A 13393-nucleotide genomic window follows, 5' to 3' on the forward strand; every position below is an offset into this window, starting at 1 on the left:
CACCATTAATTAACATTGAAATCTCTGTCTCCCTTATCCTATTTTGCAAAAGAATGTTTCAGCTAAGATGAGCTATACCTTCCTTCTACCTCTAAGATTTTGTAATTTTTTAATCTAATTGAGAATCATAATGTGACCATAAAATGAATTTTCTTTGTTTCTTTCAGTTTGTGGGGACATCCATGGACAATTCTTTGACTTGATGAAGCTTTTTGAAGTGGGGGGATCTCCTGCCAACACTCGCTACCTCTTCTTAGGGGACTATGTTGACAGAGGGTACTTCAGTATCGAAGTAAGTCTGTATCATTTCTTAGCTATTTGGGAATGAATCAACAATATCTTGGCAAACCACAAGTGGTAAATGTTATTGTCTTAAGGAAATTCCTAGTCTATAATAGAACTTTAATACACTCAGTTATTGGGATACTATGTATTCTATATTCGGTTGATTCCCATATGCTTTTTAATGCATAGAGATGCCAAGGAAATGGCTATTATTAAGACTTTGCCTTTTATACCTTTTCTATATTTGCAACTTTGCAAAAATTGCATCATATTTTACATTAGATAATACTTTTTCCTATTGACAGAACTAAACTAAGTTTATTAAATAAGCAGGAATGTGTTTGTATGATTATGCCTTATAATTGTGAGGCAGTAACTTATCTTTGTAATTTGATAACCATGAGCATGTGTGTCTTTGTCTGTGTCCATGTTTTTGTGTGTGAGTATGTGTGAGTACACTTACAGCTGCTATATTTTGTCTTTTTTGGCATCTGTCATCTAACTAGGGTAATTTGCCAAACTCATTAATTAAAACAAAACAGATAATTTTTGAGTAGAGGTTCTTCCTCAACCTCCCACCTGCATCTGCTTCAGGTAAGTAGAAATTACATTCAAAATAAAGGCAAAGACTTCACTTTATTAATTTCTTTGTTTTTCCTGGTGCTTACCATGGTATCTCAAACATAGAAAGGGTTCATTAGATATTTATTGAAAGAAATGATTTGATGGGTTGCCTGGGTTGTTCAGTTGGTTGGGTGTCTGACTCTAGATTTCAGCTAGGGCCATGATTTCAGGGTTCTGGGATGAAGGCCAGCATCAGGCTCTGTACAGGGAGCTTGCTTGAGGATTCTCTTTCTCCCTCTGCCCCACCCTCCACTCCCCACTTGTGCACACGCATGGGCTCTCTGTGTCTCTCTCTCTTTAATAAATAAATAAATCTTTAAAAAAAGAAGTGATTTAAAATAAAAATGATTGTTAAAGAAGCAGAGCTCATGCTATAGCACCTGACGTTATTATATGCACTCTCAGGGGAAAAAAAAGCATTTAAAAGGAAAAAAAATATTCTTTTTAAAATTATTTATTTTTTTAAATTCTTTTCAGTGTTCTAGAATTCATTGTTTATGTACCACATCCAGTGCTCCATGCAATACATGCTCTCCATATATTCTTAATTAAGAGAGAAGTCAACTTTATAAAAGTCTCACACCAACATCATATATTCATAATAGTCATGTAAAAGAGAGACTAGGTTTTTAAATTTTCATCATAATATTTTATTTACCATAGGAATATTTTATGTTGAAGAACATACAGCTCTTAAACAGCTTTTGTTTTTAAAGCTATCATACCAATTTTATATTTTTGGTTGTTCAATTTACCTTCAGTAATTGAGTCTATATATAGAGAGAGAAGCTATAGTCATTGGCTATATATATTAAAATATATTTAATATTTTCACCAAATATTAAGCCTTTGTGTATTTGAGAACCATACACTTCTTATTTATTCATGATGATGAGGGAAGGAGGGATGGTTTTGGTATATAAAAACAAAAGGAGAAAGTAAATTTTTGATATTTCTTCCATTTGGTAAACACGTACTATATTATTAAACACATGAAACATATATGCACTATGATCAGAACTATAGAGAATTTGAAGAGATGTGTAGCCTTGCTCTCTAGAAAACTAAATCTATGTTGGAAAATATGACTATAAAAAGTTATATAGAATCAAAAGCCTAGACTAGGTAGTCGTCCAGGATTCAATGATTTGAATTATTAAAACCTTGTGATAAAAGAAGTATGGAAAATGATTGCCATTGCAATATAGGAAAGTGGAACAATTCTGAGAGCAGACATGACTGAGGAAGATTAAATCAAAGGAAGGAGACTAGCTAGGAAGGAAATTGAAATAAGAAAAGTACAGGGGAAAAAATTAGTAAACTCCACAGATGTCATTCATGTGCTAACTTGACCAACTTAGTAGGGAAGGGCGATTGAATACAAATTTTCTAAGACCTTTATATCACATTAGGACTGGTATCTGCCAAGAGAAAATAACGACCTGAGAAATGGTGGTTTGAACAGGATAGATGTTTATTTCTCTCTCCAGTAGAAGCTCACAGATGGGACTGCCCACGTGGTATGTCCCAGCATGGTGCCAGGGCCCAGGTTCTTTCTGCCTTGTTGCTCTGATAGGCATGGGATACATGGGCTCATTCCAAAGACTGCCTTGTGACCCAAGACAGCTACACCAGTTTCAGCCATCATGCCCCATGTTGCATTCAGCTAGAAGGAAAAGGAAAAAGAGGACATGTCTTCTCATTTATGCGTATTTCTTAGAAGTGATACCATTACTTCAGCTTGCATCCCATAGACCAGAACTTGTTGCTGTGGCCAGAGGTGATTTTCATTATGCAGCCAGGTTCGTAAAACACTGCAATAAGCAGAAAACAGAAATGGGTGTAAAATGTTTCTACTACGTCCCTTAAGCTACAACTGTGTGGAATCTGCGTAAATACTTTCAAAACTTATTTGAGCGACTCTTAAATACATCTTATTCATTTAACATGCAAAGTTCTCCTGTGTAAGGTTCTGAGAAGGAACGAAATAGAAATTCTACTTTCCTTGAAGCTCACCTTCTTAGGGAAAGCCCAAGATTATCCTGTTGGGAGTGATTATCTTTATTGGCCAAACGATGGAGTGCTATGTTGGAAATTTTTTTTAATAGCATATTTGCGATTTTGAACTACTTAATTGCCATCTTCTCAATCTAATCAAAGAAATAACACCATTCCCTATTAATTTACTAGTAAAGAGGAACCACTAAATCATGTGTTCTTTGAGGAACAGTTGACACATTTGGACTCCATCTTTGTCTCACCAGCTCCTTCTTTGGATAATATTATTTCTTAATCTGGCTCATGTTTATTTACCTTTGAATTTTTACTCTGAGAGTTGAGGCTTCTGAAGCTCTGGCCTCAAATTACTTGAAATTTCCTAAACTCTCCCTAATTAGGAGCTTTTTAGAGCTCTGTTTCCTTAAATTAAAGAACTCGAGAAGCAATAATCACTAACTTACTCTTCAGTAGATTTCTTTTGAGTCTACAATTTATTTAGATACTTGAACTATAGAATTTGCAATTTTTTTAAAAGATTTTATTTATTTATTTGACAGAGAGAGATCACAAGCAGGCAGAGAGGCAGGCAGAGAAAGGGGGGGGAGCAGCCTCCCTGCTGAGCGGAGAGCCCCATGCGGGGCTCGATCCCAGGACCCTGGGATATGACCCGAGCCGAAGGCAGAGGTTTTAACCTACTGAGCCACCCAGGCACCCCAGAATTTGCAATTTTGTGTGTCATGGACACCTTTTGGAATTCAAGGATCAGAGATTGAACCCCGATGCTGGTGACATAGCAAATGTATCAGGACATTTGGAAGTTCTGACATGCATATACCAGAGTTCCCATCTTTACAAACAGCTCTTTAATTAAACTCTAAGTGTCTGAGAGTACAGCTCCAGGGACTTGCCACATGCATACAGAAATAACAAAAATGTGAAGTCCTCCTCTATGAAAAGGATCCATTTTGATTAGACTGTGACCTTTGAGGGGCTTTGGGATGGCTCAGTGATATCATCATGTTTAAAATAGAACAGACGTTTCTATAAAATATATTTACTGAGAATACTTTGGGGCTCTTAATGGTGGATTAAGGAAGCTTATATTGTTTGCCTGCCAAAATGCTATTGTTGGGCTGGGATACATGAGCTCCTTTATTCCTCACAGTTCTGCAAGGAACGTGCAAATGTCTTCGTTCTGTGCGGGTGAAAACCAGAGCTCAGAGAGAGTTGCATGCATAGTAAATGACAGTGCTGGGCTTCGAAGTCTGTGCTTTTCCCACTCCACCCCATGCCTTGGCCACATTCACGAGGCGAGCCACCAAAAATGCACACATCAGTGTTGCAGAAACTGATCCACACTTTTATATCCACTCTTGCACGTGCAAACAGGCACACGTGGCCCTCTCCTCCACCTCTTCAGTCTGAAGGTCCAGCAGGAATACAGCATATTCTGTTTGAGTAAGACACTGTCAGTTTACGAGAGTTCCTCAAATCAGAGCTCCCTTTTCCGGCGTGGACTATCCTAACAGCTTTCAAAAGGTTCTTGATTCCTCAATAATTCAGGGCTGCCCTGCAGGTATTCTTTGGCTCTCCTCTAGGCAAAGAGGAGCCACTTATGTTTAATTTTACCAAATCAGCTTTGAAGAGTAGGTTCATACAGTCTCTGCCGGGTAGTGTTTCCAGGCAGTAGGTAATGTGCTGTGGGCAGCGCACGGAGTTCGTTTTCTGCACCCCTCCCCACCCCTTCCCACCACCTTCTCTTTCTGCCAAGATTAGAAATCACTCCCCACAACGTTAGCCCCACTAAAACAAGCAGGCTTTTGAGTAGTGATGGAAGAGGTAATTTTGTTTGGAGTAATAATTTGTCTCACACCAAATACCATCCTCTTTCTGATGATGGCATTATGCTACCTAATCTCTTTGATCAAGCGTACGTGTCTGTAGAGGTCCGCGTCTGAGCGTGCTCCTCCGAGAATGCGGAGAAAACCAGAACTGCAGACGAGGCATGCCTCGCCGTTTCCTTCTGTTTGCTTGCTCTTGTGCTTTTCCTAGCCAGTCTGTGCGGCTCCACGCCGCAGGGCTGTGAGCTTAGCAGCGAACCCCCCCCACCCCACCACCGTGCTGCTTACATACAGGTCTCGGCCCAAGCCTCAAACTCGGTTAAGCAGGAAGAGTTGTTGTGTTTATTCACTGTGAACTCAGAGACGAAATGAACCACGGCAAGTCAGGCAGCGTCCCGTGCTTCTGCAGGAGAATAACAAGCGGACAGTGCAGCAAGCCGTGTTAGGTGACAGAGTGATGCCACAGACCCGAGGAAGGAATTGTCTGCTGTCTCCCCGCCGCCGATGGTCTCTGTTAGTGCAGGACTAGTGCTCTGCTGCCTGTCGGTATGCTTGTCAGACCAGGCAGGGAATGTCTGAGAGGAGCCGCATTTGACATTTCGGGAGTTTGGATCTTTTCCCAACCAGTGTACATCCCTCACTTAATTGTCCCATGACTGAGAGGCGTCCCCTTTGATTGGAACATATCACAGCTTGGAGAGTTATTTTGGAAGGCTGCTTGATGTATATCTGAAGCTGTCTATTTGCTTTTTAACTTTCTCCCTCTTTCGCCTCTTTCTTTACTCCCCTATACAAGTTTCCAAGAATACTCATCATCAAAAGGCATAGATTACAAAAATAAATCATTGCACTACTCTTATCAGTGAACCAATTAAACTAATGAAGAAAACGGTATCCTTGGCAAAACTATATCCTCAGTGCTGTTTCATTGGGGAAGATTGATAAATTAAATAGGAGAAAACCGTGTCTGTGACAGAAATTAATAAAAATATGGCGGGTGCTCAGTTGTTCATACTTTAAAACTAATTGTAAGTCGTAATTGTTTAATTATTTCGAGTAGCCCTGGAAAGACCGTCAAGGTCTGGTTGAAAGTCATTAGCACAAGGAATTTACATCTAGCCGTGCAAAAAGGCCAACATAACTTGCCTCTCTGTTTCCACCTTAACCAATTAATTCAGTGAACATTTTGTTCACATTAGCCATCTCCTACCACATAGAAGAAAATAACCAATTATTTTAACTAATTTGTGTTTCATTGCTTAGTGATTGTGATACTTTTTTTTAGAAGAAACTTTCCTTTTTTAAAAATAATGTCCAATTATGATTTCGCTTCAGATCGACAGGTCCCCAGAATATTAGAACTTTAGATGGCAGAACAGTTGCCAGCAAGACAGTGTTGTACTTGGCGGCTCTCACCCACCAGATGTTGAGGGTGAAGGCTGGCCGGGTTCCACTCTCCAATCCACCCTTGCCCTTTCATTTACCATGCCACTTCTTCCATATTGGCTGCATTTGTGGTTTTAGTCAGCGCTTGGGAAGATATTTTGTTCTTGCCACAGGGGAGAAGGAAATAAAATGTGAAAACAGGATTCTTATTTTGAGGGTATGCTGAGCCAAGAATTTGGAAATTAAGTTATGTTTTCTTTCTCCCTTTCTTTTTCCTTCTCCTCTTCTTTTCTCTTTTCTTGCTTTCCCTCAGTCCTTCCCTACCTTCGGTGTTCCTGTATTCCTTCTCATTTACAGGAAAAAGGAACTAATATTTCTTAAATTCCCACTATATACTAGGTGCTTTATATCCGTTAAATAATAAGGATATTAAATGTGCCGTGAATCATTAAAAAGGTAAATAAGTATGAAAAGCATATCATAAAATATTTCTGTATCACTCTTTGAGATTTCAGTTAGGAAAAAGCTACAGAAATTAAAACTAAAGGCAATAAAGCCATGTGCTAATGTCAAAACTGGATCTTTAACAGACGGCAAGAGAGAAAATATGGGTCCTAAAAAGCGACTCCTGTAGCACTTAACAGGGGTTAGAAAATCGTGTTTTAGATTTTAGTTGGAGAGATAATAGCTTTGCTTAAGATTCTTGCAGACAAAGCCAATCTGAAGAGTTCAGAATTGTGGTTACATTTCCAAAAGGATATTGATTGGGAAAGGCCACAAGGGAACCTTCTGGGTGCTGAAGTGTAAGTGGATTTGGTTAGTCGTTTCATGAGAATATACACATATACAGACTCATTGACTGGCGTATTGAAAATATGCGCACTTCTTCCTATGTAAATTAGACTTTAATAAAAACAACAACAAGAAAAACTTTTTTAAAAGCAGCTACAGTATGGCCAAAACATATACTCTTTCTCAATATAAAGACAGAATATATTAGATGTAGCAATTTTAGTAAATAAATATAATTTTTTAAAGATTTTATTTATTTATTTGATAGAGATCACAAGTAGTCAGAGAGGCAGGCAGAGAGAGAGCAGGAAGCAGGCTCCCTGCTGAGCAGAGAGCCCCATGCAGGACCCTGAAACCATGACCTGAGACAAAGGCCGAGGCTTTAACCCACTGAGCCACCCAGGCGCCCCATAAATATAATTTTTAAAAGACTTTACATTCTCATCTTATTCCAAACTAGACATCCGAAGTTAACAACCAATATGGAAGTGTGTGTGTGTGTGTGTGTGTGTGTGTGTGTGTATTTCTTTAGTATTAAGGTACAACTTTGTAAAGTTTAAATTGGGAATAGTTTTCTCATTGACCGTAATAATCGTTTATAAATATCTTCTCTGAAGTGCAAGACGAGTTTGAGTAACACTCCTTTTGTGAAAGCATGTCAATGTACCCTGAAAACCAGATGTGTAACTGTCAGAGACTCACCAAGCCACAATACTACCCACTGGAATAACAGGGAATGTGCACCTGGACGACGGATCATTTGGTCAACTGTTCAGAAATAGTAATATTATTTGTCATGTGAACTTTAACTAATAAGTATAACCAGAAAATGATAATTAGAAAATTAATTGAAGTAACATATGTGTGTGTGTGTGTGTGTGTGTGTGTGTGTGTGTGTATAATTTGATGTCAACCCATTATTTGTTTACTCCAATTATAATTACATAGTTGGAAACAATATCTTACTTGAAAAATAAGTAATACATACTTGCTTTGATAATTAGTATTTTTCCCCAGGACGTGGGCTGTATATTCAAACATAATTATTTCCACTCATTTAATAAATTGGTATATAAGCTGACAGAGGTGATTAGTCTTCACAGGTATCACAACAAATGAATCACTAGTAGCTTTTCTCGGTGGACATTATGCAGCATATTTACTTTATGTTGGAAAGCTCTTTATAAAAATGTAAATGTTTTAAATGTTTTTTGGTTTCACATTTTAGTAACCAGAATCAGACTTGTCTGAATATTTTTGTGGTCCTCTTATCTTCTTACCCTCACTTTTAGAAGATAAACTTAATGAGGAAAAAAGAGCATACTTGTTTTCAAAGAGTGGTTTTCTCTTTCCTGTGGGTTCTTGATGAATGCCAGTGAAGGATAATGAAATTGATGGTAGTACTCCAGGATCCTGCTTATCTTAATTCACACTCCAGGATGACTGTGTCAGTGGAGCCTTATTCCAAACCTGGTGAATTCAAAGGGGACCTTCATTTTTACACAAACTGTAATACCCAAGTAATTAATTTGAGAGTTTTAAGGTATATGAAATTCTTCCCGTAGTTACTTGCAGAATGTGTAGTGAGATTCCCTGGCCTTCAGTTTAATTATATTTGGATGTAAACCAAACCAAAACCAAAAACAAACAAACCACCACCACTACTACCACCACCAACAAAAACCCTTAAGGATTTATATACCTAAGGCACTGAAATAAAAGACAATGTGATGAGGGAGAAGAAAGCTAATGAAGGAGAGAACATATAATAGACGCTGAACACCTGGCTGGCTCAGTTGTGCAGCATGTCACTCTTGATCTGAAGATTGTAAGTTCAAGCCAAACAGTGGGTGTAGAGATTACTTAAAAAATACAATCTTTAAAAAAAAAAAAAAAAGAAAGAAAGAAATCAGTCAGCCTGAGGCTGGTGGCATTGTTTACTTCCAAATTTTGTCTTGCCTTTCCTTCCCAATTCTCCTGTTTCTTTTCTTTTCTTTTTTTTTTTTTTTTTAGCAATTATTTATTTATTTGACAGAGAGAAAGAGCACAAGTAGGCAGAGAGAAGCAGGCAGAGAGAGAGGAGGAAGCAGGCTCCCTGCTGAGCAGAGAGCCCAATGTGGGCCTCGATCCCAGGATCCTGAGACCATGACCTGAGCTGAAGGCAGAGGCTTAACCCACTGAGCCACCCAGGCGCCCTCTCCTGTTTCTGTTATCTTTTTTTTTTTAATTTGTTTTATAAAGAGAGGTGTCTTTATTCATTAATTGCTAATCACATTTCTTCTCATGCTTGTACACCAGTATATTTTGAGTATATCTTCATTCAGACGTCTTCCAATAGACCCTGTAAAGTCCGTTGTTTTCTTGTGGTGCATAGAAAATCAGTTTATGCATATAAACCTTGGCTTTGTACTAATATTTTCTGTTTAATTTTTATTATCCTCCTTAATAAGGTCTAGCCTTTTGGGGACTTTTGGTCATAGGCACACATTAGTTCATGTCTTCCTCATGTGTGAGCAATGGGACCCATAAATATAATGGGAAAATGTTTATTTTTATGTTATTCTTATTTTTTTTTAGTGTGTGCTGTATTTGTGGGCCTTGAAAATTCTTTATCCCAAAACACTGTTTTTACTTCGTGGAAATCATGAATGTAGACATCTAACAGAATATTTCACATTTAAACAAGAATGTAAGTATACCTCAAGCTTCTTCCTTTAATGCCATATGTGCTAGTCATTTTAATTCATACCAAGAGCTCATGATGATATCCATTGCCTAAAAGTCAAAAACTTAAAAAATGATACCATTTTGTTCTATGTCATTCCATATTTCTTTCTAAGCATGGACAATGAAGAGAATTCAGAATTTCTTTTTAAATTATAAATTTTCTATATAGTGATCTGAAAATTCAAATTAATTTTTGATGTAATTTGTTCTAAGAACCAATGATTAACTTAGTTTCTAAAAATAGCCAGAATACTACTATTCAGGGGAATAATTTTACCCTTTCATCTCAAATCACTCCAGAAAAGCAGATGGAGGACAAATTCAACTGTGCCTCTCTTGGACTCAGTAGATTTACTAGCCTCTAGTGGATTTTACAAAATTAGAGATGACGTCTTCCTTCAGACGTAAATAGTAGAAGTGAGGAGTACTTCATATAAATTTCATTTTCCTCCTCTCTTAATTTTCCCTGTTGTCCAGTGAAACAAATTTCTCTCTGTCATTTAGCCCTCTATTCAGTGGAGTACAGAGTCTTTTCTCAGAATATTAGCTATAAGTCAGTAAGGGAAAAGCAATGTGCAGTGATACGGAAACAACTTTAGAAAATTTCTTGCCATCTCCTTGTCTATAAGATCACTTAGGAAAATTAGCCAGCTTTACGTGCTCTGTTGGTCTCCTGGTTGTTTGTATATATAATTTTTGAGATACAGCTGCAGATCAATAGCGAGGATATATACGAAAGTTCTCGCCTCTGCCATATAAAAAGTTACTAAAAACTGTAAAATAGGGATGAACAACAAAAATGTAAAACAGTAGATCTAAGGATTAATAATGCAGGTATAACCCGCCTTTTGAAAGTATGTCTTATGTCACTTTGCTTTTATGAAAACCTACATTAGTACCTGTTACTGCTAACCAAAAGAAATCCAAAGAGAATTTTGCTTTTAGGAAGAAAGGTGAAAAACAAAAATAGTGAGTGGTCGGTGTTACACTTGCAGCGAGCACTTCTGGAGACAGCACTCAGGCCTGAGCAATGAGTCAGTCACCACGCCCCTTCCCTGGGAACCACACTCTGCACCTCACCACCTAGCCGCCAGGGCTTTGAACTGTGTCCGTGAGCATCTGTGCTCTATCTCCATTTATTTTGTGCATCCGTTACAAGTAGTGTCTTAGGATATCAGAAAAGCCTAAGAGGTTATTTTTTTGGATCTGGGAATGCCCCCCAGTTTTTCCATATCAGTGAGTGATAATTGCTTCGGCTTACAAATGGCTTCATAGGAACACTGCACTTCCAGATAGTGGCTGAAACCTGTACTCTACCTCTTCGAAACGTGCAACTTATTTGATCATGCTTTGCAACTTGGCAATGTGTAGTTCTATGCTAGTGGTTTGATGCTGGCAAGGAAACATTAAAAAAAAACAAAACTGTTTCATGGAAATTATCCTAGCTATGAAATCATGAGTCAATTATTTGTTTTTTTGAACCATGTTTTAAAAGGTAAAATAAAGTATTCAGAACGCGTCTATGACGCCTGTATGGATGCCTTTGACTGCCTGCCCCTGGCTGCCCTGATGAACCAGCAGTTCCTGTGTGTCCACGGTGGTTTGTCTCCCGAGATTAACACCTTAGACGATATCAGAAAAGTAAGTTCTGTTGTTTTGAAGCCTCGTCATTCTGGGCGCTTCATTAATAAACTGAAAACAGGAATGTCCCTGCTTTTTCAAGAACTTTATCCTTTTGAATTGAAGTAATTTAAAGTTGTCACGCATCCCTTCTTTGTATTCATTTTTCTTCAGGAAGAAAAATATATTTATACTTGAAAGGGTTTTTATCTCGAAAACTTCAGGGTTCCTTTTACCATGTGATATGTGTCACTGAAATGTACAATGTTTGATTGCTAAAAAATAGATGCCTTTTTTCCTCCTTTGGTGTTAAGCAACCCATTGTATATTCATAGTCTATTAGAGCCAGAAAATGTTACTTCACTCTTGGGAAAATATCACAAGTCGACCTTTAGAATACGTCCATATTATCATTTTTTTTTAAATTATTATTTTCACGCTTAACACTTTAAAGCAACCGTCTGACCAAAGCAATTGTGATATCCTGTTGACTGTAATGAGTGGCTAAGTGAAAGCTGATTTTTTTTTTGAGGTATTTTTTACTTAATTTAACATTGGCTATTAACAGTTGTTTTAGCCAGCAAAAAGATGAGTTAGCTTGAGTATGGAATTATCTTTTTCTTGAGAATATTGATAATACAAGATAGTTTTATATAGTAGAAGAGAAAATCTTTTATATATTATTATTATTATTATTATTGGTTTGCTCAATATTCTTTGAAAAGTTCCCTGAGTTTTAAAGGAAAAACTATATTTAAGGAAATGAAACATTCAAATTCTATCTTAATACTCTCATTAAGGTCCAAGTTTTCAAGTGTAAAAATAATACAGTATTTAGTTTCCCATCAGAAAGGAAATGCATGGTTTTTATTTTTAAAATCAAACAGAAGTACATTAAATAAACCTTTGCTTCCTGCTCTGTGTCTTTTTTTTATAAGACACCACTATCCATCTGCTTCTAGAATTCTGTAGCACACAGAGCATTGGTTTTTGCTCTCTGTTGAGTACGAGAAAGACAGGACACTGAACTATAGTCATGGATTTGAAGGAGAGAGTGGTTCACTTTCTGTATGAGTTCTATAATCAGATGGACTTTCATTATATTATCTAAACTCTTATCATAAATTAAGTAAATTTTAAAACTGTCACCCACCATCCCCAGTATTTGCTTTTTGACATGTTTCAGCTATCCCGTTCAATTTTCACACGTATCATTAAGCTCTTCTCTTAGCCATAAAATGACTTTTAGCTTTGCATTTTGCCGTGTCAGAGTTTCTGCCGCCCTTACTTTATTTAATTAATTTTGTAGTTGTTTTTTTCTTCCTGTTGGTGGTATTAATTTTAGAATGCACTTTGTAACATTTTGAGAGTAAGTTCTGTATTCTGGTTGCTGTACCAGACGTTTAGCTGGGAATTCCAAGTAACCAGAAAGACTCCCCTCCTTTGCTGTTCTATCCCTAATAAGAAGTTCTTCTTTCTTAGGAAGAAATTCTGTATTTTTATGAACAAGCATTATTTTTCTTGGATGAATTATTCCAAAAGTATAAATTATTTAAGTCTCTTAAACAAGTCTAAGTTTGCAATGAATATTTTATAGGTAACATAATGGTTGAAATATAGAGGGTCTTTGCTTATTGAAGTTTTTCATTGAGTGTTGAAAATGTGAGATATTGCCTCATTCTTTTTAGATACTAGTAAAAAATGGTGTGTAGCAAAACCATTATTTATGTCACCTTTTATGTATCAGGAAAAAGAATTTGACCAGCTGCCAGGCTTATATATCCACCTTTCCCTATGGGTTTTTGAAAAATATTAAAGTATTGAATATGAAGAATATCAGTTCTTAATAGGTTTTCACAGCTGTTTTATGCTTTTTTTTAAGAGACTATAATGTCTGCTAACTTCACCCAAGATTCTTTAATTGCAATTCAATCAGGATAAGCTACAGGAAAGTGATAGTGTTATAAAATTGTTGGTGAAATGTCATTTCCAGTTATTATATTGCTCTTGCTTTCTAAATACACCTTTTAAAATTGAAATATGACCTTGCTAAACATTTATAGCTCGAAAATGGATTTCATATGAGGGTTCTGGTAAACCTATAAAGCGTAGAATTGTGA

At 37.0% G+C, this 13393-nt stretch overlaps 1 protein-coding gene across 3 annotated transcripts in view; it reads left to right on the plus strand.

Moving 5' to 3' along the window:
* The window catches only part of LOC111154566 (protein phosphatase 3 catalytic subunit alpha), a 318897-nt gene that overhangs the window by 236091 nt on the left and 69413 nt on the right, over positions 1 to 13393 (plus strand). For all 3 annotated transcript variants that reach the window (XM_022514218.1, XM_022514226.1, XM_022514235.1), the window contains 3 exons: positions 168 to 292; positions 9504 to 9615; positions 11149 to 11294. In XM_022514218.1, the coding sequence (XP_022369926.1) occupies positions 168 to 292; positions 9504 to 9615; positions 11149 to 11294 (383 nt within the window). The remainder of the gene's footprint in view (positions 1 to 167; positions 293 to 9503; positions 9616 to 11148; positions 11295 to 13393) is intronic.

The sequence above is a fragment of the Enhydra lutris genome, unplaced genomic scaffold, assembly GCF_002288905.1.
Source record: "Enhydra lutris kenyoni isolate GAN:26980312 unplaced genomic scaffold, ASM228890v2 scaffoldscaffold3, whole genome shotgun sequence".
In the NCBI taxonomy this organism is placed as follows: Eukaryota; Metazoa; Chordata; class Mammalia; order Carnivora; family Mustelidae; genus Enhydra; species Enhydra lutris.